The sequence below is a fragment of the Hermetia illucens genome, chromosome 4 (assembly GCF_905115235.1).
Source record: "Hermetia illucens chromosome 4, iHerIll2.2.curated.20191125, whole genome shotgun sequence".
NCBI classification, from domain to species: domain Eukaryota; kingdom Metazoa; phylum Arthropoda; class Insecta; order Diptera; family Stratiomyidae; genus Hermetia; species Hermetia illucens.
This window is the reverse complement of record NC_051852.1, coordinates 133,343,117-133,369,195: the sequence shown is the minus strand read 5'-3', so window position 1 is coordinate 133,369,195 and position 26,079 is coordinate 133,343,117. Positions and strand designations below refer to the sequence as shown.

At 43.4% G+C, this 26,079-nt stretch overlaps 1 protein-coding gene across 1 annotated transcript in view; it reads left to right on the top strand.

Moving 5' to 3' along the window:
* Positions 1-26,079, top strand: part of LOC119655987 — a 247,446-nt gene that overhangs the window by 199,574 nt on the left and 21,793 nt on the right. The window contains exons 6-7 of the mRNA XM_038062225.1: positions 16,236-16,323; positions 23,328-23,771. Of these exons, the coding sequence (XP_037918153.1) occupies positions 16,236-16,323; positions 23,328-23,771 (532 nt within the window). The remainder of the gene's footprint in view (positions 1-16,235; positions 16,324-23,327; positions 23,772-26,079) is intronic.

Here is a 26,079-nt window from a genome sequence, read left to right as displayed (position 1 = left end):
GTTTGCTCTGGAAAGATGCGACCATGGCGATATTCACATCCAAATTTTCCTACCATACTAGCATTCTTCGCACCAGATCTTCTGGTACGATCACCTCTCCTAGAGTCTTCTCTAGGTTCTTCATTTCTTCCACAAATATTGGACAGTAGAAGAATACGTGCTCTGGGTTCTCTAGGATTTCCTTGCCGTTTGGACAAACTGGAAATATCCTTCATGCCCCGTGAGAAACTGAGTAGGATTATAGTTAATCTCTCCCGCCGTCTCTCCACTCCTTGATGGCAGGGATGAGCCTGTGTGTCCACCGATCCTTTCCCGAGCGTTCCCAATGCGCTTTCCATCTATTTAGATGTCTTTCCTTTTCGGCGTTCTTCGTCTGCGATAAAGGAGAGGTAGACTTCGCATTGTATATGTTCGTCATCTCATCTCCCAAGATGTCAATGGGCATCATTCCCGAAGTGACGAATGTTGCATCATCTGATACATTCCTAAATGCCGAGTACACTCTTAGGGCAGTTCTTCTGTAGACTTCAGTCAGTTTGTAACCAGTTGTTAAATGTGACCAGCAATATCTTTCCCCAAACTGGAGCTACATAGAGCAAGCTCGAGCTCACTACCTTAACTATAAACAACCTGGAAGTATGCCGTGGCCCTCCCACATTCGGCATCATCCTTGCCAGGGCCATACTTGCGGTGTCATCTTGTCATCATCACTCTCAAGTATTTGATGGCAGGCATAGAAGTGATGATATGATTCCCAATTTGAATACGGGCATAATTTTTTAGCGTTAATTACTGTCATTTTTGTAAAAATGGGTTTTCAATATATTCCGTTATATTCATTTTTCACATTTCATGTTCCTAATATTAATTAACGCTACTTTATAACATTATTACTGTTATTATTCAACATAGAAATTTTATAACAGAATTATCATTATGATTCAATTTAGAAACTTTATGACTATATTATTATTATTATTCAACTTAGAAACTTTATTATGGTGAACGGTGAAAGGTTTTATTAGATGGGCCGCGAGAGAAACCGCGTGTGTCTCCCGGTGGTTGCGACAGAAGAGACCGGCATATTTGCATGCGGTCCTTTCTGTCCCAACCAACGGCTCTTTCTCACCGCTAATTCTCCACTCTCGTGGCGAGTTCTAGAGTGAGTGTGTAGTAGCGCGATAATAAAACACAAATATTCGTTCGCTAACTACAGCGTAAAAATAAATTTATTGAGACGTGATAAGGTGCACAGACAGAAACAACGTGAACAACTTCAATCGTGGGGACGGACGGAACGACTTTTTTCAAAATGTCCACTTGCGATGTGCAGCACTCCAAGCGGTGAAATTGAGAACGGGAAAAGTCAGTTTCGGTTGCCACATTATCCCCCTCCTAGCGAACACATGATGGATTGTCAACAAGACAGAATGTTGTTTGCGATTCGTTTGTCAATAATCGAGATGATCGAGGTCATTGAGCGATTGTGACTTTCTTGCTTTTCGGTCCAGAATATGTTCGCAATGGTCGATTTGTTAATTGTGATTCGCTTCGATGTTGGATGATAGCTGGTTCGATGAAGTCGTCGTCCTCTCGGATTGTGTACGCTGGTTTGAGTCGTTCGGTGGATACGACAACAGTTTTGTCGTTGCATCGTATCGTAAACACTCGATCGCTATTTCTCTTTACAACCTCGTAAGGTCCCATGTAAGGACACTGTAGCCCTCGTCTCGAAGGAAGACATGCGTACAGGAGTACAGATCTTTGAAGACGAACATGCTGTCTTTTCTATGATGTTCGACCGGCGAGGCGCGAAGTTGCTGCATATCTCGCCTGAATTTTTCGACGAATATCTGCGGATCGTTTTGCATTTCGGTGTCGAGAAATAGTTCGCCAGGCAAGCGAAGTGTTGTGCCGTATACGAGTTCGGCTGGTGAGCACTTCAAGTCGGATTTTACTGATGTCCGTAAGCCGAGTAGTACTGTTGGTAGAGTCTCAACCCATCGGTGATTCTCATGGCACCTAAGCGCGGTTTTTAAAGTTCGATGCCAGCGTTCTACCATGCCGTTGGCTGCTGGGTGATACGGAGAACTACGTGTTCGCTTGCATCCAGTCAACTGAGTGAGAGCTCGAAAGAGGGAAGATTCGAACTGCGAACCACAGTTAGATACTAGACAGCTACCTCACTCCCCCTTGCCCCTCAAGGAGGGAAATCAGTGCAAATACACACGCTTTCAAATTGTTTTGCCCTTGAGCATGAGCGAGATGTACCGAAAACCCGATCAGCTGTGTTTGACATACCGCCCGGACTTGCCAATGTATTGGTGAGTTTGGCAAGTTTTTGCTTATGTATAAGTGAATACGTGAAACAACTTTTTGCTATATGGGTGAGCACGCCGTAGTACCAGAATAGCAAAAGCTCGCCGATCTCTCTCTTACCAATACGATTTGACGAAGATTATGCTTTTGCCTTGTTTAGCGTCTCTGATGTGTACAGATAAGCTTCTGCAAGCACTTTTGCAAGTGGGGTCATTTTTGTAAGGGTACTGCCTATAGTAGATCTACTGTGCTGCGAACCCTGGTCTGTAGTGACGGTGCGTGGGGATCCGAATCTTGCTATCCAATGCGCATAGAATGCTGTTGCGACAGTGTCTGCAGTTATATCGGATATTGGGACAGCCTCTGGCCATCTGCTGAATCGGGCGACCATTGTCAGTAGGTAGCGATGTCCTTGGCATGGTGGCAACGGGCCAACTATGTCCAAGTGGACGTGCTCGAATCGGCTGCTCGATTGTGCGTACTGCAGTGGTATGTTTCGGACATGGCGATGTATTTTTGCCCTTTGGCATTGAATACAGTTTTTGGCCCAGGTGGTGGAATCTTTGGCGATTCCGGGCCAAACATATTTCTTCCGCATTGCTTTGCTGGTTGCTCGGCCACTGGGATGTGATGGGCCATGAAAGACGTTGAATACTCTCCGCATGAGAGAGCCCGGTACGTATGGTCGTATGACTTGCGCGGATGTGTTACAGTAGACTGGCTTGTCGCTGTTGCTGAAGGTGAATTGCTGCAGGACAAGCGAAGATGTGGATTTTAGCAATTCTCGAACTTCTTGGTCGTCTGCCTGTGCGTCGGCGATTTCAGTGATCGTGACCGCGGCCGGCATTGCGATGGCTTCGATTTCGATTCTAGACAGTGCATCCGCGACACAATTCTCCTGACCGGAGACATGGACGATGTCGATGGTGAACTGTGAGATGTACTGAAGCTGTCGGCACTGTCTCGGTGATACTTTCTCCAATTTTTGTTGAAAAGCAGATATCAGCGGTCGATGGTCGGTGCGTATCGTGAACTCACGTCCTTCTAGCATATGTCGAAAGAATTTCGCGCCATTGTATATTGCGAGTAATTCCCGGTCGTATGTGCTATATCGGGCTTGGGTTTCGGATAGCTTCTTGGAATAAAACCCAAGTGGTTGGCGAAGTCCATTGTGGAATTGCTCGAGCACGTTGCGACGTCGGATGCATCGGTGGTAATTGAAAGTTTGGCGCCGGCAACTGGGTGTGCCAACATCGTCGCGTTAGCGATTAGTCGTTTTGATTCTTCGAAAGCATGCTCGGATGCGGGATTCCAAACGATCGGACGTTTGTCGTTCTTTCGGCTTTCTCGCAGATAGCTGTTGAGGGGTGCGAGAATTGTAGCTGCTCCCGGCAGAAAACTTCGGTAAAAGTTGATTACACCGAGATATCTTCGCAACTCGATGATGTTCGTAGGTTTCGGATACTGTCTGATCGCTTTGACCTTGGCCGGAGATGGTTCGATTCCGTCGCACGAGATCTGGTGAGGCAAGAATTCTATCTTGTTTACACCAAATACGCATTTGACTGGGTTGATCTTTAGTCCGTACATACGAAGTCTTTCGAAAACGATTTTGAGGTGTTCCTCGTGTTGTTCTTCCGAATCGGACGCGATAAAGATGTCATCGAGGTATGCCCAAATGAAATCGAGACCACGAAGTGCATTATCGATATGTCGTTGAAACGTCTGTGCAGCATTACGGAGTCCGAATGTCATTACCAGGAATTCGAATAACCCGAAAGGGGTTATCACAGCTGCCTTTGGAATGTCGTCGGGCGCGACTGGGATTTGGTGGAAAGCTCGTATAAGGTCAATCACCGAAAAAATCTTTTTGCCAGCGAGATGTTGTGTGATGTCGTGGATGTGCGGTACCGGATAGCTGTCGGGCACGGTGATTTTGTTGAGACCGCGATAATCACCGCACGCACGCCATTCGCCAGATTTTTTTGCTTTTAGCAACAATGGACTTGCCCACGGACTGTTCGATGGCCTGCAGATGCCTTTTTCCATCATATATTCGAATTCGGCCTTAACTGCTTTATATTTGTCGGGAGGCAGTCGTCGGGGTTTTTCCGAAACCGGTGGTCCGGTTGTAATGATATGATGACATACCTGCGGGCTGATCGTCGTAGGCTGCAAGATGGTCGTTGTTATTTCGGGAAACTGTGCTAGAAGTCGATGGTAAGAGTTGTTCGGATCGATCGTTGATATTGTCAGATCGGCGCCTGTGAATCTGTATGCTGTTGAACTGAGGGATGTGTTAGAGTCTAACAGTCGTTTGTTCTTGATGTCAACAAGTAATCCGAAATGTCGCAAGAAATCTGCCCCAAGGATCGGTCGGTTGACTCGGGCGATGCAAAATTTCCATTTAAAGGCACGTCGAAGTCCGAAATCGAGATTCAGAAGCTTTTCTCCGAATGTATCAATGGGAGATCCGTTTACAGCGAACAGTTTCACATCTGACGGGCTAGTGTTTTTCGAAAACATCTTCATCGGAACCACTGAGACGTCGGCTCCACTATCGACAAGAAAACGCAATCCATGACGGTGATCTCTTACGAGTAAGCGGTTTGATGGAGTCTCGTCGTCCTCAACCGCAGAAAGTGACGACGAGGTGATTAGTTTTCCGGCTGGCGAAAGGTGCATGGCGCACGACAATTCCTTGCGCAGTTGCCGAAGCGGCGATGATAGTAGCAAACATCGTTGGCGCCGGGTGACGATGGCAACGATGTGCTGGTTGTTCGTCGCCGTCCCGTAGAGCGAGATCGAGATCGTTGTCTCTGTCGGTTGTTTCGTAGTTCAGCCGTTAGTTGCTCGAATTTCTTGTTGATGACCGCAAGCTCTTGTTCGAACCGGTTTTCATTAGACTCGGACGAGCTGATGGCGGCCACGTGTGAATCGTTCACGCGCATGATCTTGTCGGCCATTTCGGTCAGGGCGTCCACGTCGATGTTGGTCGCTACCATTAAGATTTCACGCGCTCTGCTTGGCAGCTTTTTTAGCCAGAACGTTTTTAGCGTATCGTCGCTAAGCTGACCGTCGACCATACTCCGCATCTGACGCCACAGGCTAGACGGCTTCAGATCGCCCAGTTCTAACTCCGATAGAGCCCTACTTAGCAGATTTTCTGGTGAATCACTAAACCTGATGATGAGTTTCCGCTTGATTTCGTCGTATTTTTTCACTTCAGGCGGCTTCTCCACTATGTCGGCTACCTCCTCCATGACGGTGGCATGGAGCGCCGCGACAACCGCGTGGAATTTGTTGTTGTCGCTTGTAATGCGATTCACAACGAACTGCGATTCAATATGGGCGAACCATAATTGTGGTCGTTGTCTCCAAAAATTCGGAAGCTTTAAGTTATGTATGGCTTCGACGAACTGAGACACGGGTTGACGAGCTATAAATGGATTGGGGCTAGCGCGGTTTTCTGCCAGCGTCTCGTCCAGGTCTTCGGTATGCGCGTTGGTGTAGGTAGCCATCTTGACCAAGCTTGCACGATTCGAATCAGATATTACGACGCGGTTTTCACGATTCAGAACTTCCGAAACAAGAGTCGCACCGGCTTCCGAAAATCACGTCGGGGTCACCAATTGTAGTAGCGCGATAATAAAACACAAATATTCGTTCGCTAACTACAGCGTAAACATAAATTTATTGAGACGTGATAAGGTGCACAGACAGAAACAACGTGAACAACTTCAATCGTGGGGACGGGCGGAACGACTTTTTTCAAAATGCTAACGGCGGTTGTCCACTTGCGATGTGCAGCATTCCAAGCGGTGAAATTGAGAACGGGAAAAGTCAGTTTCGGTTGCCACAAGTGGAGAGTTCCGCGCCATCTACCCGTCCGCATCCGCAACATCCGAAATAAATTTCGAATGCTGCGGATCCTGCCGCGCCACAATATCTTTTACGGCGCTTGGTGATTTGGACCGCTTTCGTTTTTTCCACCGCAAGAGTGAGACCAGAACTCTCCAGCCGACCTTTAGCAACACTGATCGTTTCGCATGAGTTTGACTCAGAATCTTCGAGATCATTTGCGACTACAACCAGCGCTATATCGTCGGCGTAACCCACCACCGTGGCTTCCTCCGGAAGGGGAAGATTAAGTATATTGTTGTACATGATGTTCCACAGCAGTGGGCCCAGTATGGAGTCCTGTGGGGTGCCACACCAAACCTCCATTCTTGTAAATAGATGTTCATAATAGCTGCAAGATAGGCGGGAATACTAACATTCGCCAGAGATTCTCGTATTAGATTTCAATGGCCCGAATTGAATGAATTTCTCACGTTGAAGTTCACCACTACGCAATATTTGCTAGACTACCCTTTCCGTGGATTGCATCTTCGGCCAAGCCAGTAATGATTCTGATGGCATCAATGATTGATCTGGCTTTACGGAACCCATACGCCGATCTGAGAGGCATCCCTGGCTCTCATCGACCGGGAGTAATCTATTGTAGATTACTTGCTCTAGCATTTCCCCACAGTGCCCAAAAGACAAATAGGTCTGTAGGAGGTTGACTCACCTGGAGGTTTGCCAGCCTTAGGCAGTAGCACTAACTTCTGTCACTTCCATGATGCAGGAAATATCTCTTCGGACATTCAAGCTTCGAACAATTCAGCGAACCTGTCCGGACTGGATTTCACGGCAAGCTTAAGGTCCCTATTCGGCACGCCATCTAGGCCCGGAGCTTCGTTGTCTCTTGAATATCCTAGTACAGATCTCCAGCAGCTCGTCACTGGTGGTCGCTGAAAACTGTCTGTGCCTTCATACCGCTGAGGTAGTAAAACTTGAATAAACCTCATTGTTTTAGTCAGTGCCTTCCTAAATTCCGGCATTTAGCACTTCCGGCAATATGCCGGTAATCTCGTCCACTTCTTTCGCACATTAAGCATTTGCAGTCCCTATTATATTCTTTGGCAACATGGGCCTTCTCCCCACACCTTGGGACCGATCAATGCTGTGGATGCATGCCTTCGCGAAATCTCCAAATGCGAGGCGCATGAAGCACCTCTTTGGCGAAATCTGCTGTCTCAGACGGCAAACAACCCATCCGATTCGAACTTTCTCGGCCGCCAATAACTTTTTCGCTCCGTCCAGTGGTAATAGCAATGTAGGCGCTTGAGTATTGCCATAGACTTTCTGCAAACTCACAATGGACTCCTCGACAAGTTTATCCAACAAGACTGTTCCATCAAGGCAGTGCAAATTTCTCCTTTGGATGTCACTTCATCGAGATCTTGCACTGTATATAGACCTGTTTTTGGGTCCGTACTGTGACATGCTCCCCAAGTGAGTTCTTAACTTGAGCCCGGAAGCCATCAGTTTTCCTCAAGCTGGATTTTTTCAGCTCAAACATGAGGTCACCCTTCTAGGTCCTTCAAATTTCCACATTTCCACCTAGATCTTTTAGGTAGCGGTCAAATTTTCAGTATCTCCGCCTAGGACAAATTTCCCTTACCTACCATGGTCCATCCGCGGTTTTCATTCCCCTTGGATTTTCCCGATTCGATTGGCGGCGCTCGCTTTCTCTCTTCGTTGCATTTAGTTCCGCTGTTCGCAACTATTTGTAGTGCCTTTTTCGCCTTAGCCGCCTGCAGATTTCTCACAAGATCCACATCCTTTTACTCACTCTCTTGTTTGGTGGCAGGTTTATTGCAATATGTTAGGTGCCACTTGGATTGCCTGTCACACCGTTGGGGCAGCAACCTATTATTTCAAAAACGGTTGCTCCTATTGATACGAAATCTGGTAAAGGGTGGGACCTGTGAATGTCCTCACATGCATTGAGAGATGTAGTTCCAGGTTGATTTCAAGAGTGAGGGGTATCGAATTAAAGGTTTTGATTAGTATTATACTTTCTGAACGTAGCATTAGTTTTGCATTAGTTGCAAAGGGGAGGAATGCGATGGTGGTAATCAATGTGTGATGCGCGTTGTTTCTAGCGAACAGGTTTAAAGAAATTAAAACGTGAACGCCCTTGCATTTTTCCGAGGCTTGCTACTCGATCCGATCATATTGTTTTTAACGAAATTGCGTGGATTTTCTTGGTCGTCCTGTCGCGGACCCTGTCACCAAGAGAGATCAGGTACGGTGTTTGAAAAACGAAAGTAAGTGTACGTGGAGTCGAAAGTCTGAAACAAAGTAGAAAACCCGATCTATTACTACCTGACACACCAACAGCCCAGTAGATTATCTTCCGTAGGTTCAATTAGTTGACACCTAACGAATATCTGATCCCAAGTCGGACACCATTTGCAGCCAATCAAGCACCAGGATTGGGCTGCCCCAAAGCTTAACGAAAATGTCGAAATGGAGCGCGCAAATCCGCCCACACCCGAGTGCAGCTTTATTGAATTATCCCGACTTACGACATTGTCAACCGCACCAGAGAGCACCGAAATCGGATATAGAAAAAAAGTTATTGTGCGACATTGAGCAAACACCGCGAACGCGAAGCTGAAAGTGGTAAAAAAATAACAGCTCAACCAGCCACATGGAGCTGGAAAACTTTGGATTAGAGTGTCGCGTTTGAAAGAGAAGATCTATGGCGGATCGCATTCTCAATCGACGGTTCTCGTACGTTAGATCTTAAGGAGCATCCCCTTTGGAGTGTCCACTTTACCTAGGATGGGCTATGGCCTGAGAATGTCATTTAAAACTTGGGATCCTTAAGGTTGCGCCTCTTGAAACCCGAGAAGAGAGATTGGCTGATATGGTCCGTTCGGTAACGGTGTTCCCCACATTTTCAGTGCACTAGAATGAACGTGGTGTGGAACAACAATCCTCAGGGTTCCACCATCTTATTGCCTAACCTCTGGCTGGAAGCAAAGATATGCCTGGCAAGAAGTAAATAGTCAGATTAGAACTGTCCTCAACAAAATAATGTGGTAGCAACTAAAATTGTATACACATTACTTCAATATACTAGTACATAACAAGTTGAAGAACATAATATTCTTTAGGAATCAATGTCTTTAACGAACAAATAATTCGAGCTACACTGTTTATTGCCTGCAGATGGTAGTAAGAGCAAGCTAACCTCTTCCAAGAAAAATTTAATAAATGATAATGCAATCACACTTTTCATCGAGTAAACTTCACAAAGGAGCAAATGCCTAATTTTTTCATGATTTAGTTTAACGCTTGTAACTTCCAACTCAGTTCACTTTTCTCCAACATTAAAGGTAAATATTAGTCGATTAACCTACTTGTAAAGCAGGTCAGGTATTTGAGAAAAGTTGCCATTTAGAAAATTTCGGATATTCAGGAAAACCTTCCAAACAGCCTTTATGGACTAACTTTAAGTGAGTCTTTGAGAAACTCTCATAGTGAGATATAAAGCAATATCATAAGCGAAAATTCAAAGTGTAATAAACGGTTTTCCTTTTAACAGAAATGCAACAGTGCCTTGTTATCTGCTTTGCCAGAAATGATTAAAATGAAACTTACCAAGGAACCATTTTCAAAGTAAATGCCGACATTCTCTGCTAAATATAGTTCCACACTCATTCGCCAAAAATTCATACCAGTCCACCTCGGAACACTCTTCCTGATAAAGTCGTTACTTTTTAGTAGCTCCACCGAAGCAACTCAACTCTTCTAAAAGTATTCGAATCAGAATCCAAAACATTTTCAACGAATCCTTCTGGCGGTTATTATGTGTTTGCCCGGGGAATGTTCATTCATTTTTGCTTACTTTTCATTTCTTTAAAAGCGTTTTGCTCGCTGAGCAGAAAACAGAGAGGCGAAATGCATGCGAGTGGTGTACCAGAATTTTACGTCAGAGCATTTCCTATGCACATTTCCTTGTGCACGTAGAGATTTAGATACACATACGAGCATGTGGGTGTATTCAAACTGAAATCTACCTTAAAATCTCCACGAAGGTCTTTTATGGTTGCCAGCGAACCATATAACATTTCTGTTTAAGTCACTGCCAAATATGGGCCACACTTTGTACACGTTTACATCATCTCGCAGGACAGAAACGTGCTGAGGTTGCTCTTACTGAATGAGCAAAAGACATGCGTAACTAAATGTAGGTAAATTTTTGCATCAATTTGAAATTTTTTGTTATTGAAGAATAAGAAAAGAAATGTAAAGTTTTCGAGTCAGATGCGTCAAAGGATAAATCTTTTGAAGTTGCGTTTTACTAATTTGAACACAAGCTAAGGTTAATTCTAGGACTATATTTTATTTTAGTGAAAGCCGAATCTGCTTCGTTGATCCGACCTTCGGCCTTAACGCATTTTTCACTGGATAAGGTCCTATAATTTTATAGAAAATCATAGCTGATGTTATCTGTTCCATGAGGAAAGACTGTGAATTTATCATTCTGTTTATTATTTGGGTCTACTTTCGACCAGGGGTATTTGGATCAAAAATTACTGTTGAATTTTACATAAAAATTAATTTTCAATTTTGTCGATTTTATTCAGGCTTTCAGGGTTAATTTATTCCTAAAATGGGATACGTTAATTTTATTCGTAAATACATATTGGGGCAAAATTTGACAAGTTAATCATAAACATTTTTAAATATTACATTGCTTGTATTTTTTGTGAGACTACTCACGACTAGACGACGTATTTGCGATTGTTAGAAAAGACGATATAGACGTGGTCATCTCCTCGATAAACAAGATTAATCGTGAAATCGAGTTTACACTAGAGATAGAAAAGGATGGGGCTCTACCCTTCCTAGATCTAATTATCGTCAACTCTAGCGGGAAGCTTAAGTTCCGTAAACCTACAGCAACGCAGAGAACAATACCATCAATTTCACACCATACATTTTCCCAAAAAGTGGCTTCCTATAATTGCATGATTCACCTACTGATCACATACCCTTTTTCAGAATACGGTTTCAATAAGGAACGACAGCATATTATTAACACCTCTATTAAGAATGGGTATAATCCTCAGACTATTGAGCAATTCATTGGAAGGAAAACCAACAGCAATAGCCAAAGGGTAGTATAGGTCCCAGGGCGAAACGTGGATTGGTACCCACGATAGTGCATAAGACCTGGGAAATGCCTGCTGAACCAACACCAACAGCTCTACTACCAAACCCTATCTCCACCTCCACGTGGTGACCGCTGGGAGCTCTTTCTTAACGAAAAGCTGCAGACGGAGAAGGATGAAGGCGAGTCTCTCGCGCATAAAAGCGGGACAAATTGTACCAACTGGTCCTTTAAGTTGGGGGTTAGGTAGGGCTGACAACCCTACATGGAAAACAACTTGTTACGAAGCCACAACAGGAGCGTCGGACTGGATGGATTACACAACGACGAACTCGGCAACGGCAACGGAATAACGATTTGCGCATTTTCTCATGGAACGTGCGCTCCCTGTATAGAGATGAAGCTGCTGAGCAGCTAGCCGATACCCTGTCCCAATATAGGGCTGATGTAACAGCGTTACAGGGGATGCGTTGGACAGGGATCGGTTTCCAGGAGAAGAGTCGCTACACCATATATTATAGTGGCCATCCAGTAAACCATGTGCTCGGAGTAGGTTTCTTAGTCAGCCAAAAAATGAAACCTGTTGTTATCGGCTTTGAAAACATAAGCACTCTGCGCTTCCGAGGCAAGTTTAGAAATATAAACCCTCTTGACGTTCACGCCCCTACAGAGGAGACTACAGAGTCGGAGAAGGATACCTTCTACGAGGCAGTGGAACGAACCCTCGAAGCCTGTCCCAGATATAATATCAAAACCATACTTGGGGGATTTTAACAGCCAAGTAGGGAAGGAGCCCATATTCAAGCGATATGTTGGCTGATAACGGACTGCGGGTTATTCAATTAGCAGGGTCACACGAAACGGTTGTTGGAAGTACCTGGTTTGCATGGAAAGCGGTCCACAAACATATATGGGCCTCTCCAGACGCGACCACTTTCATCCAAATTGACCACGTGTTGATCGAACGCCGCCACCTCTCAGCCTTGATGAATATTGGAACATATAGGGGGCCAATATAGACTCGGATCACTATCTAGTTGGCATGGTATTCCGAGCTCGAATAACAACACCACCTAGAATCCCCTCTGACAATCAGGTGAGAGTTAACACTGAAGCCATCCATAACACAGCCCTCCGCGACACCTATAAAAGGGAAATGGATGCCGCAATAACTGCAGTCAACAGAGGATCTGGAGATGAAGCATCTACAAATGATCTTCATAATCACCTAAAGAACGTTATCATGGATATGGCCACAAACATACTTGGCCCCTGCCGCAAAAGGAGTCGGAACGGCTGATTTGACAATGAATGTAAGCTAGCAACGGAACGGAAGAATGCTGCATACCGAGTAATGTTGCACTCTCAAAGAACGCGGGCACGCGCGGAGACTTATCACGAACTCCGTCGAGCGGAGAAGCGACCTCGCAGACGGAAAAAGGAAGCCTGGGAGAACCAACAAGTATGTGGACTAGAAAGGACAGGGAGCAACAGCACCAGGCGAGCAAATTTTACCAACAAGTCAGCAGGTTGAAGCCATATACACCTCGATGCTCATCCTGCCGAGACAAAGAGGGAAATCTTATTTCCGACAGAATGGGCACGTTGGAGAGATGGGTTGAGCACTTTGATGTGGTACCGAACAACCAGAACATCGGCGAGTTGGAGGTCTCGCCAACTGAAGACGAATACTGCTACCACCAAGTATAATTGCGAACTTTTGGCCGCATTCGAGAGAAGAATCCTCCGAAGAATTTTTGGCACCCTACATGAGGATGGACGATTCCGTAGCCTACATAACGACGAAATCTATGAGCAATACCATGACCGTGAGGTTGTGGATAAAATCCGGCTCAATAGGTTACGGTGGGTGGGTCACTTAATCCGTATGAATGAGGATGATCCAGACCGGAAAGTCTATAAGGGCAATATCTATGGTAGAAAAAGAAGACGAGGCGGACCATGTTTGCGATGGCGTAGTTCAGGATGCCAGACAGCTTTTAGGGATATCGAATTGGGTGACCTCCGAGCAAAACTGGGATTTCATTAAGGTAGGCCTAGACTGGATACCGGTTGTTGCGCCGTTGATGATGATGATACGACACTATTTCCGCAGCAGAAGGAGGTAACCACCAAACGGATAAGTATCCCATATTCCTACCTATTTCACAACATCAGGAATTGGGTAGAAACTGGAAGTCGTACGTTCGAGTCAATCGTCTATCTTGCGGAATTTACTGGGAAGCGTCAAGGATCCTTCGACAGCGGAGGAAGAAAGCAGGAGCTACCGAATGACGTGCAGCGACTGTACTAGAATATAAATAGGACAGACTAAACGCCTGATAACGACTAGATTTAATGAACATATTAAGGAAGCGGTAAGTAGTGTTCGGAAACAAAAGTCGTGCATAAGATCATCAGTGGCAGCGCATATAGTCGTTACCAGTCGACTCAGTTGTCAATGAGTACCTGAGTCAAATCAGGGTAATAATCTCGGGCGGGTGCAATGCTGACCACATTACCTCCTGCAGTGTACTGAAGTGTACCGTAACGGTCTTGAATGAAGTGCTCTAACACACTTCATTGTTGCGCCAACGATTATTATTATTAAGAAGTTGGAAAACTTGGAATTTTATATTTTATATTAATTAATAAAAAAAATTACATAAATGCAATATTCAAGGGAAAAAGAAGGATGAGAATTGGGTCGATTTTGCGGACTACCATGAAGCAAATTCAGAGATGCACGGGGAGCGTTTCTTAGCCACGAGACCTTCGGGCATTATACTGTACCGATCTATCAATACAAGAGTGACATTAAAACTCATTTAAGAACAGTGCTTCCATGGAGCATACAATTTAACCTTATCGCATAGTGTATGGTGTAATTTTGAAAGTACCGGTAGATTTTAAACCACCAAAAAAATGTAGCCTCGCAATTTCCCAGCCTTGCCCACACTTGGGATAAGTCTACTTAGAAAATCAGTCTGAATAAACAGAACCTATTATACTGAAATAACTCTACAGGTAATGCTTTCAGTAGAAACTGTGGAGAAATTTTTATTGTCTTGCCTTAGTATTATATCAGAAAAGCACCATCAGTACCAAAGGTGACATCATTCAACCAATAACAAATGGAAAGAATGACCAACGGTTTCGTCCAGGTCGAAACTGGCAACAGATGGAAATCGCAGATATGACTAGGGTGCGAATTATATCCAACTTAAAACCGCCAGTACTTTAAGCTTAAGCCAGACTAACGCTCATTTTTTCTTGGGAATATAAGGGATCCTAACTCCACATCTGCTTGATATTGGACCAGACCGGGTGGAGAGCACCTCGTTTTAGACATAGCACGCATGCGGTTCGTCCAAGGCAAAGGCAATTCATTAGACGCTCACCTGTTGCCTTTTTCGGTCACGCTGCTCCCAGGGCAGAGGTGAGGTAGTGTCTGATGAGAGGCCTCTATCCTGCACGAAACCGTTAGTCATTCTTTTTATCTTGTGAATACATAGGTGCTAAGCCCAAGACGACGGGTCCGACTGGAAATAGCAATTTCTTCTCTGTGGAGAAATATCTGGTTGTCTATTAATAAATAAAAAGCGGATGATACTAAACTGTATTTAACGCATGAAAGGCGGATTTTGAATCTAAATGAGTAGATAAAATTGTATAACGCCGAATATTTAACAGGGACATTGTTGGAGACAATAAAATAATTTATGAGGAATTCCTCTTTAGGGCTATCAATTTAACTTCGAAAGAACGCTAGAGCTCTGAGTGAAGGGTGTTTAAAGGTCTTATTTTTTTCCTCTTATGATTTCCTTATATTTTCTTTTTTGTTTTATTTTACTATATTTAATTCTATTTCCTATTATTTAATGTTGTTTTCTTTTCTATATTTCTATTTTCTTTCTTCTTTATTTTGTTAACTTCCTCACCGCCTCGTCCTTTCTAAATCTATGGATCCCAGAATAGGAAAGGGACATCCCCCAAATTTCTGGCGTGACGATGTCAGAGCTGGCCGCGCCTGACTGCACATCTAAGGCAGAAGAAGCATCGATTGAGAATGCGTCCCATCGTAGATCCTTCCTCTCGATCGCGGCACTCGGCACTTCAGCATTTTACAGCCCAAAGGCGAACCTTTTTTAATTGATTGTCAAGTTCCGATGTAGATGTGGAAGAATGCACGAAGTTTTTGTAATATGACACAAGAGGAATCGAAGTTTTCAAAGGAACCCGCCCCATTCAATAACCGACTTTAGGGAATAGTTCAATGGGCCCAGCGAAAGGCCTGAGTGCTTGGAGTTGCTGTTTCCCCACTAAACTAAAATAACTAAACTAACCATAACCCAATTGATATCTTCATTGAAAATATGCATTCAGATGACGCTATCGAATCAATCAAACTTAATTCATACCCTGTCCTCTACTCAATGTCTAAACAGCTAATTTCAAGAGTCTTAAGTTAACTTCTTATTATTACTTCTTGATAAACGTGTCTAGATAGTATCAGAATTAGTTGAAATATTTGAAAAAGAAGGATCCATTCATCTTTATTTGTGCAATAGTCGAATGTCCTTACACCTTTTACTTAATCTTCATGTGTGCAACGAAGTCGCAGTTAGCAGCAGTTAACTAAAGCTATTTAATATCCTGAGTATAATCACCGCAGGGAAAGTTCTGAGTAAATAAGAAAGTTTTTCTCGAGCCCTTATAGCTGCAGCTTAACATCACCAAAGAATTGTTAAATGCATTGTAAACGTAAATACTTAAGTACCCACTCTACACATATTCAACAAACAACTTCATATAGTGCGTCCCCTAATATACTTATACGTTCAGAACATTATTTTGAATATGTTTGATGTTAAATATTCATACTTTCTCCTCTTTTCAGGTGGACTGCACCGTCTGCAAATATGACGCTGTGAATAGTGAGACGAAGCTGCACGGCTACGAATTCACGACTGTGACTGACCGGGAAGGTAAGTAGTGCACTTGGTTACATGAGACTCTTGTAAGGGAACATTGCCCACATTTCCGCTGGCATGCCTAAACTACTCAGCGCTACATCCTTTTACTGCTTTCACTCTGTGTAATGATGAAAGTAATGGAGAAAGTAGACCAAGGTTTATTATGAAATTTTTATGAATACCAGCGAGTGCGAGAAAGGAAAATGCCATGATTGGATGAGGAGCGCCAAGTTAAAGCTTCGTTTTCAGAGAAAATGCTGAAAATAAGTTAATGCGGGTCTGTATTTAGTTCATTTGAAGCTATTTTCGGGATCATTGCCTTTTGACCCATCGGAATGAATTTTTGAAAGGATTTTTCCCCTTTTAAAAAAAACGGATGTAGGTTGGTTAATCAGGTCATTGCACTTTAATGGTGTGTGGTTTTTATATCTAGATTTTCATTTACTATACACCAGGAATTTTCTTAACCAAACTAACCATATTCAAATCTACTTAGGCAAAGTTTTATTTGTCTCCCGATTCTGGATTCTTTTTAATGCCAAGGAACATCCTGGAGGCTCTTATTATGCTAGATAGATGACCGCTCTAGTTCGACGCCGTTACATTCCCCGTACTGAAAGGAAGCAGTACAATATATCTACAGAAGCATCTTATTTTCTAATTAGATAAATTAATGCCTGTAGTTCTCAATTCAAGAGCATGTCGCCGACGTAAGAAAAATACATCCCCACGCCGTTCTAGGATTTGATAAACACTCTTACTCAGGTGGTGCGAAGCGCTGCGACCTGGACCACCAAAAATCATAAATATAAATATTAAGAAGATGTTGGCATATACAAACCGAACAGCATATGTCCAATTAGCGAATGATAATTTTTTATAATCCGAAGACCTAAAAATACTTTCACTAAATCCTCCTGTTATACTCTCCGCTTACAATACAGCACAAATGTAACCCTCACCACCATCAGCGACTGGAGCTTTCTCTCATTATGACCAAGTGAAACTCGAAATAAACCTGCTTTGATTTGCATCCTTCCTAAGAACAATGAGAGGATGTAACCCCATGTACATCGGCCACATGTATAAGTCAAAAAAGGAAGAAACGCCTAATGCGCTGGGTCAGAGCATCAATCACTCTTAATCTCTCTTACTGTTGGTTGTTTTTGTAAACAACCTCCAAGCATTCATACTCGCCTACTATTACTGCGCGCTACATGACTCTCAGACAATCCAATAGTTAACCTGTAAAACTTGAAAAAAGTCCCATTATGTAGTATAGCCACCTATGCCCTTTCCTGGTGTATGATCTGCCAAACACTATTTTTATCCTCAAATCAATTCATAAGCAGATATAGTATTCATCCCCAAATGTCATTCTTTACTTATACTAAAATCTCCAATCATTCCGCATAATCAAAAATTATATAAGGTTTGGGGATTTTAAGTGATGGTTACGGCAAATTTTCAAGGACTCTTTTCAAGGACTCTACTCTTTTGACAATGATAACAAAAAATCGAAAGAAGCACAAAAGAAGCAAAACCTACAGTTGAAATTTGGATAGCTGGATTTCGAAATTGTAGAAAGAGAACTGAGTTGGTGTCGTTTACGCTTTGAAGATACACATGTATCGGTAGGACTAAAAGCCACGCTCTTTTTTATGGAAGCACCACGTTTTATTAGGGTTTGGGGGTGATAGTCATTAAAATCATCCTCACTCTTCCATCTATAATATATCCCATGGGACCACTGTTAAGTATTACTACACTACATCGTTTCGGTTACTTCTTTCAGGACTCGTTCCAACTGCTGAAGCTCTCTTTGAATTGCCGGTGTTGAAAAGTTTACTACGTTCCACTTTGTCTCTAATCTCAGAAGTTCCTCTATGAGGCTGTGGTGTCCTATGTCGACGTAAAAGGTGTCAAACAATAGAACATAATGTATTCGGAGTCCTTGGATATAGTGGCCCGGTCAAAACAGTCCAGAGAGTCAATCAATTCTCCTTATTCCAGAGGGAACTCAATTTTCTCTGCCTTTACTTCATCCGTTTCTCAGTACTCGGGATCAGTGTAAGCGAAATTTTTTGGAACTTTCCTACTGTTGCTGCTTCACCTCGTTCGCTAGAACCCAGGAATGATGTTGGCCGTTGTTCTCTGCATGCTCCCTAATGTTAGGAATGAGCCTTGGCATCGAGCGGTCCTCCATGCCTCTGTCATGATACAACACCCTCATTTGTTTCGCTAGAATGTCGACTGGGACCATATCCGTCATTACTGCCTCATCTGAAATAGATCTGAAAGTGCTGCACAGCCTCAGAGCCATCAGCCGGCAAATTGAATTCACCGGCTATCTTCTCTAAGAATTTACAAGCGCCTCCGCCCGTACGGACGCAAAATAGAATGGATTACATCACTTCTGCTAGAAACAATCTCCGACAGTATTTCGGCTTGTCAATATTCCACAATGCCGCGGTAGCATTAGCTATCATCAGCCCCAGATATTTGACATGTTCAAGGATTTCCATCTTGACAGTGTTTTTCTTTCTACCCAATTCGTCCTAGGCAAGACTTTTCCCTTTCCACTGCCTCCATTGCGTACACATCCACATCCTCTAAGTATTTTGTTGTAACCACTACAGTCAGGTCATACGTGAACCCATATGACGATCGTAGCATTTTCTGTGACGGGAAGAACAAACACCTTATTATAGATGACATTCCACAGCGGCGGAGCCAGCACCGAGCCCTGTGAAGTGTGTGTGAGTTAAATATACTTTTGACATCCAATACTAGCACGGCATAATATCCACCAGAACCCACCGTGTCTCTTGCAAAATTCAACCGTAGAGTAGGTACGCTGAAACCCATAATAGCGTTACGACAAGCCATTACTGCTTTTGACAATGGGTAATAGACTGTTGTAGATTACTCTTTCCATCATCTTCCCCATTATATTTTACAGGCAAATCGGGCGGTGTGATGCTTGATCTTCAGGTGACGTATTGGGCTTGGGAAGCAACACCAACTTTTGCTTTTTCCACCTGGGGCCTTATAGTCGCCGATTCTACCACATATTTCTGTAGCTCCTCGTCCGTTACTGGAGGCAATACTCAATGAATGACAACAACATCTGCGGGCGGGTCAATTGAGGGCACCTCGCAGCCGTTTTATTATCATAACTCCCCTCCCCCGGGGGTTGATATTCCCTGGTCGCTCAATTGCTCTTCCGAACGGCCCCTGGATCGTCCCTACTGGTCTCTGATTAGTCCCGTGACCGAAAATAAGCGACTCGTTCCCTGGGCATAGTAGCATCATACGCGTCTATCTCCCACTGGGTTCTTTGGACGATTCTCTGGTCATATCATTCAGGGATATGTCGGGCTTGAGCGTCTCGAAATCCATGTCCCCCTGGAGAGCTTTCGTCGCGCATCCGGGCAACGGGTATGACCTTCTTTTTTGAGCTCGATTTACCTTTGATTGCAGGTAGATTGCCAAGTAATCACTGTGAGTATAGTATAGGCAATTCTTCTGACACTTACTTATGTCAGGTCTACTACAGAACTCTGAAAGTTTATGAGGTCCAGACATTCGAAAGTACCACCTCTTTCTGTGGGAATGTTTAGAATAGAGCACATTATCACACATTGGTTGTCCGGCTACCCATTTGAGACCCTTTTGCAGAGTAGGAAATTGGGTCAGTCACAGTCCTTGCTGATATAGCCTTCCGTTCCGAATCCCCTGCATTGCTCAGTCTTGTCATTCGAACTTGTGCATGGCGCAAACCTCCTCCTTCATGTTGGTCCCATCTATATCTCTGCAGACTAAGGTGATCTCCGACCTGCTTGTCGGCATTGTACATTTCCTATCCTAAGGAATTTCCAATTTGACTCAAGAATTTATCTGCGGTTACATCCTTAGATTTCTTGAGCTCTAATATGATGTCTTCTTTTTGGGATCATCTAATGCCAAATTAGTGAGTTCGGAGCATGCCTTCACTTTCCCGAGAATTTCAGCATGCAACCCTTCGCTTCCGGTCTAATCTTCCTCCTATCTCCGCTCTTCCAAGGTTTCACCTTCCTCCAGGCTTCTACATCCTCTTGTGAGATGCACTCTCTTTCTTCGGAATCGTGGCTATGTTAGTTTCACCGTGCTACACGTGCTACACTTCTTTGCGAGTTTAAACTCGTTTTCTTTTAGGGATCTGCTGCCCTGATAATTCGGTCAAACATTCATGCAGCTTCTTCCTCGGTTTCTACCCTCCCGTGCTTTAAATGGGCGTCAACTGCATCGCCTGGTAAGCCTTTTTGCTCGGCGTCTTCACTCTATTTTTATCCTGGGCCTTGTCATCTGCCCTTTGATGCCTCTCATAATAATAATAATAATCGTTGGCGCAACAATCCATATTGGATCAGGGCCTTCAAGTGCGTTAGAGCACTTTATTCAAGACCGTAACGGTACACTACAGTACACTGTAAGAGGCAATGTGGTCAGCATTGCGCTCGCCCGAGATTATTACCCTGATTTGATTCAGGTACTCATTCACAGCTGAGTCGACTGGTGTCCGACATCCAGTCACGATAACCAATCTCTGTCGCCAGTGAGATTTGAACCGTGACTTTCCGATACGACAACCCAGCGCTCTAACCACTTGAGCCATCCGTAGACATGCCTCTCATCATAATCCTTATATTCTGGTTAATATTTCGCCGTTCTTTTTGAGTTCGCATTCTTCCATAATCTTGTTATCCAGAGCGATGAAGTCAGCTCCCGTATGCTCACGGTATCGGTAATGCCCAGATATAAAGCTCTTTGCAGTGAAGTTAATTTATAGTGAAAGCCCTTTTCTTTCACTTTAATGCACCAAATTTCGTGCACATAAGACAACATTGGCTTAGTGATAGCAGCATATATCCATATTATTATCTGAATTTTAAGTCCCCTGCCCGAGGCAAACGTCCATCTGGACAGTCCTTACGCTAAGAGAGCTCGTTTGAGCGATACCATGACCGTTGTGGATAAAATCCGGCTCAATAGGTTACGGTGGGCGGGTCACTTAATCCGTATGGATGAGGATGATCCAGCCCGGAAAGTCTATAAGGGCAATATCTATGGTAGAAAAAGAAGATAAGGCAGACCCTGCCTAAAATGGAACAATGGCGTAGGTTAGGACGCCAGACAGTTTTAGGGATATCGAATTGGTGGACCTCGCCGCAAAACCGGGATGTCTGGAATTCCTTATTAAGGCAGACCTAGACCGGATACCGGTTGTTGTGCCGTTGATGATGATGTTTGCTCTAAAAAAGCTATTTACCTTGAATGATTTCCATATATTTTCTTTGGCGAATTGAAGGGTTTCACTCTTCATCTTTGGAAGACAACAACCATTCAGTTTCCTTTACTTGGATCTACTGAAGATGCACGCCTGAGGCATCCACTGTCACATCAACGGCGTGGTTCAGCTTTCTACACATTCTGAGATCTCAACCAACAGTTATTACAGCTACATACGTCATCCGCATAAGCGTAGGCATGTATTCGCAGATTTTGCAGTTCGTTTGGTAATGAGTCCATCAACATGTTCCGCAAAAGTAGCAATGACATAAATCCTTTGGTCCTCGGACAGCCTTTTCTTGCCTCTGTTGTCAGGTCAGTGATTGATACTCACTTTCGCACAAAATGATTTTTACATTAGCATAGCATATATCCATTTAATTAAAGTTTCATCAACACTATGCTCTCTGGGGACATCTCAAAGTTCTCGGAACGGTGCACAGTCAAACACCCCTTTATTATCCAGAAACACCCCATCGCATACTCGTCTTTCAGAACTGCATCCCCTATCTTTGAAATCAAAGAGTCAACAGCACACTCATAGAACTTTCCACGCTAGTGAGGAAATTGACTTTTGTGTCGTAGATGCGACCTTTGCGCTGTCACGCGACTGTGATGTTCTACCAGTCTCTCCAAGCATTTTAGCGAGGATGATGTTAATCAGATCTATTTGAAGTTCTTTGGATTTGAATATTCATCTTACAGACATACAAAGACCACTTAACATTCTTCCAAGAAATAGGAACGTAGCCCAGAGCTTCATAAAAACATTTCCTGGAAGTCGTTCTAGGGGCTCTATATCCTGGTTTAGCATAGCTGCACAAATTCCATCCGAGTCAGATGCTTTGAAGTGTTCAAAGGACATTATAGCAGCTCTCACTTTTTCGTTGGCAACCACAGCTCTCGCAGTGTACACACTCAATTCTGGAGTTCGTGAAAGTTCAATCCAGTTTTTTAAGGGACTCCAGCTTGGTTCATTCATCTCTTTAAGGACTCTGCACAGCCTTGAAGTCTCTCTCCACCTTTCAATTACTCAGGATATTGTCATGCTTGTTGGTACAACAGCACCCATGTCTTAAGTTCCAGGAAGTTTCAGCTTCTTTCCCAGTACCTTTCCAGAAGTAAAACTGTAGGAAGGCAATAAGTCCCAGACTCCTTTTCCTCTGTGTTCAGAGCCGGGAGTTATCCACGTAGTTCAACAAACATAATAAAAACTTTTAGTAGCTCCGTTTTTAAGCTATTTCTTGTAGTAATCAATATAGCATACGAAACATTACGTCCAGTGATTCAGGGGTGGATTTGTCAACCCACACTGCTGTCAGCAATTCATCCAAATCTCTGTGGGAACGTACGGCAACAACTCATACTTGATCTTCTTATAACAACCCAAATCAAACGCTGCCTATGGCCATTATTTATTCAATTCTCCAGGCTCTGTTACTTTCACATGAAAACTGCAATAGAGTTGTTCTACCAAATGACAATCAGAACAGCAACGAACTGCCGATTCCAAAAACGATCCCCCTGGGCTACATCCATAACACGCATAGTACTCAATGAAGCTTTGAATTAAATTAACACCGTTGATGTACCAATTTCATGCAAACACATCATGAACATTAATCAAATGACAAACACAAAATTAATAAACTCAACGGAAACAATCCATTTCTCTTCCATTCCAGATTCGTGTCAGCTAATTCGAAATTCACCGACGAAAATTAATAACATGTCGTCGACGTGTTTACAAATCAAAACAAATCCTGTAATCCAGCAGCAACACCAACAACAGCACTACATAGTGGCATCATCGGAAGGATCATCGCCGCTGAAGCATCATCTGAACCAGTCAACCTCACCGAAGCATTACCAATTGATTCCCCACCCCAACTACCGGGCGATTTTGAATTGTCGCGGAGCTACCACAGAAAGTGGTCACGAGTTGACAACAAACGCAACCACATATTTTCCCATAACGTTGCCTGCAAACCATTTCGCCTGTAATCCTGCTAACAATTACAATCAATCGCCCACCATAAAATACCACGGAATGCAATTACAGACGCCATTATCACACGTTAAAGGATTTAATCCGCAGGATCCGCATTTGCACACTGCCACCGTTCACGGTAAGCTTTATGTTTTTAGTTTGCTGCCATTTTCAGCACATAAACTTGAATCCCTTTTGGGAGAACTATCAGGGAGGAGTGTTACCAGGATTTGTGTGAATTTGATTTCTTTAGGATTGTGTTCTATTGGCTTGAATTATTAAAGGAAAAGTCACGATAACATTGGATTTCATATGAAAAAAGGTCCTTTATTGGCTTGGAACCTCATTTTCATTAATAAAAGTAACATCTGCACTCAACCCCCCGAGTAAGTTTACTTAAGCCAGCTTGATCTGCGAACCGCGCACTATAGGTCTGGATAGTCATTGCTCCATGGTTCAGTCGGTCTATATGTTAAAGAACGTCAGATAATCCTTCTTTGAATGAAAATTGCAATATTACAAACCAAGAGTTCTTAAAATTCCTCCCCAGTAACACTCCTTAAGAATTAGCCACTTCTGTGGAACAACTTAATTTGATTCCCTTCTTCCTCCTGGCACCGAAATAGCTTCAGACGGGGTGGCGAGAATCATATTATCAAGAAAACGCGTCCGCAAAGTGACGCAAATTTAACATATTCGTCCATTCTGTCGTTCATTACAAAATCCCCGACAAAGCCGCATCCTGAAAATTGTGGTCGATATTTGGTCTTTGTGCCCCGAAGATAATGAATTCGTGCCATGCTTGACGATGGTAATGTGGCAAGCAAGTAATAAACGGATGTAGTGTCGGAGTCAGAGTCTTAATTGGAAGCTTCAATGGAATTCCCTGATGGCTGCGTCTGGAATGTCTTCCTGGGAGGGAGAGAATTAGCACATCCGCACTACTATTCACCCACCATAGTCTTTGTTTGTTTGCCCAGGACGGGTTGAGAGAGATGAGACGGAAACAATAACATTTTAAAATTGGAGCTTTGGCATCAGCTCTGGAAAGAATTCCTTTCACAAAAAGACGAAAGGAAAAAGGTTTGAGATAATGCCGGATTAAAATTTTCATCAAGTTATCTTCTCGCTTAAATTCCTCCCGCAACTGATTAATTCAATCTTGTGTAAGGAAATGTGGAATTGTGCAAGAAATTTTCTTTATGAAAAAGATTCTTACTGTGACTTCTATAAGATCTTTTTAATCTCTTAGAATATGTACGTAAATGAGAAGAAGATATATGTATAATAGAGCGCCACGAATAGTTTGAGTTTGCAGATTATAACCGTAGTCTAAAAATTTGAGAGGACGAATTGTACCGCAGAAGGCAAGTCATAATATTTGAGGCCCTCAGATTGTCGATCCCTTTTGAGGACCCACTCAAAATAAGTTCCATTCAGTACATTTCGTCGGATTTAGAATGGGAGAATTAGAGACTTGGATCTTTGACATACTTACCTATTGTATGCTATCATTAGTGGTAGATCTCGCTCCTGTTTGTTGGTTTCAAAAAACAGAGAGTCAACAGAGAGATAAGAAGAATATTTGGTGGTCTGCTTATTGTTCCTACGAAGAGGAGGAGGAGGAGGAGGGACATTCATAAAAGTTATTCAGTAGGTATACTGGTTCTATCGTCAACACGAGAGGATCCAAACTATTATAAAAACTTGTAGTAACCAAACTACAAATCCTCAACTTGGGTTATGATCCCACTTTCTTCCATGTGGTCAGACGGGAGAGAGCGAGAGATGGCCGGTTTGCATCCACTTCCAACTGCTTCATTTCGAAATCCACCGAAATCAAATTAATCGAGGCAGAAACTAGTATTAATCACCGGTGGTGATCCCCTGGTCCCTGGGAGAAGCAACTAACCAATTCCCGAAACTAAGAGGGCAACCCAGTTCACTCAGCACGACTAAGAAACTTAGCACACCATGGTGAAAGTCGGATTTGATAAAACTAATTAAAACGGTGAAGGCACTTTTTAATTCAGCTCTGAAGTCTGGTTCAGATGTTGGCTGGAATTGTTTCAAAGAACCTCAGAAAACTCTTTTGCTAAAAAATTAACTCGCTTGCGGCGATTTCGAAGTTGAATTGGCTCCTTTTCATTCCAAGACATACAGACAAAATATCAGAAAGGCAAATTCACGCTAACTTACAACAAAAATGAAAAGGAAGGAATACGGCTTTGACGCATTCATGGAAATCAAAGGTGCCTCCAACAATAGTTCGTTGGTGGCGATTTGTGCGACAGCTACGGCAGGTTGGAATTGATCCGCTATTAATCAATTAGATTCTTTATATTGCGACGTATGTGGGAAAATCCACTTTTTGGTTGGACGGAAGTCTATTGAGGGGAGTTATCCCCCTCTTTCTTGTGATAAAGTAGAAAGGCAAGCATTTGTAG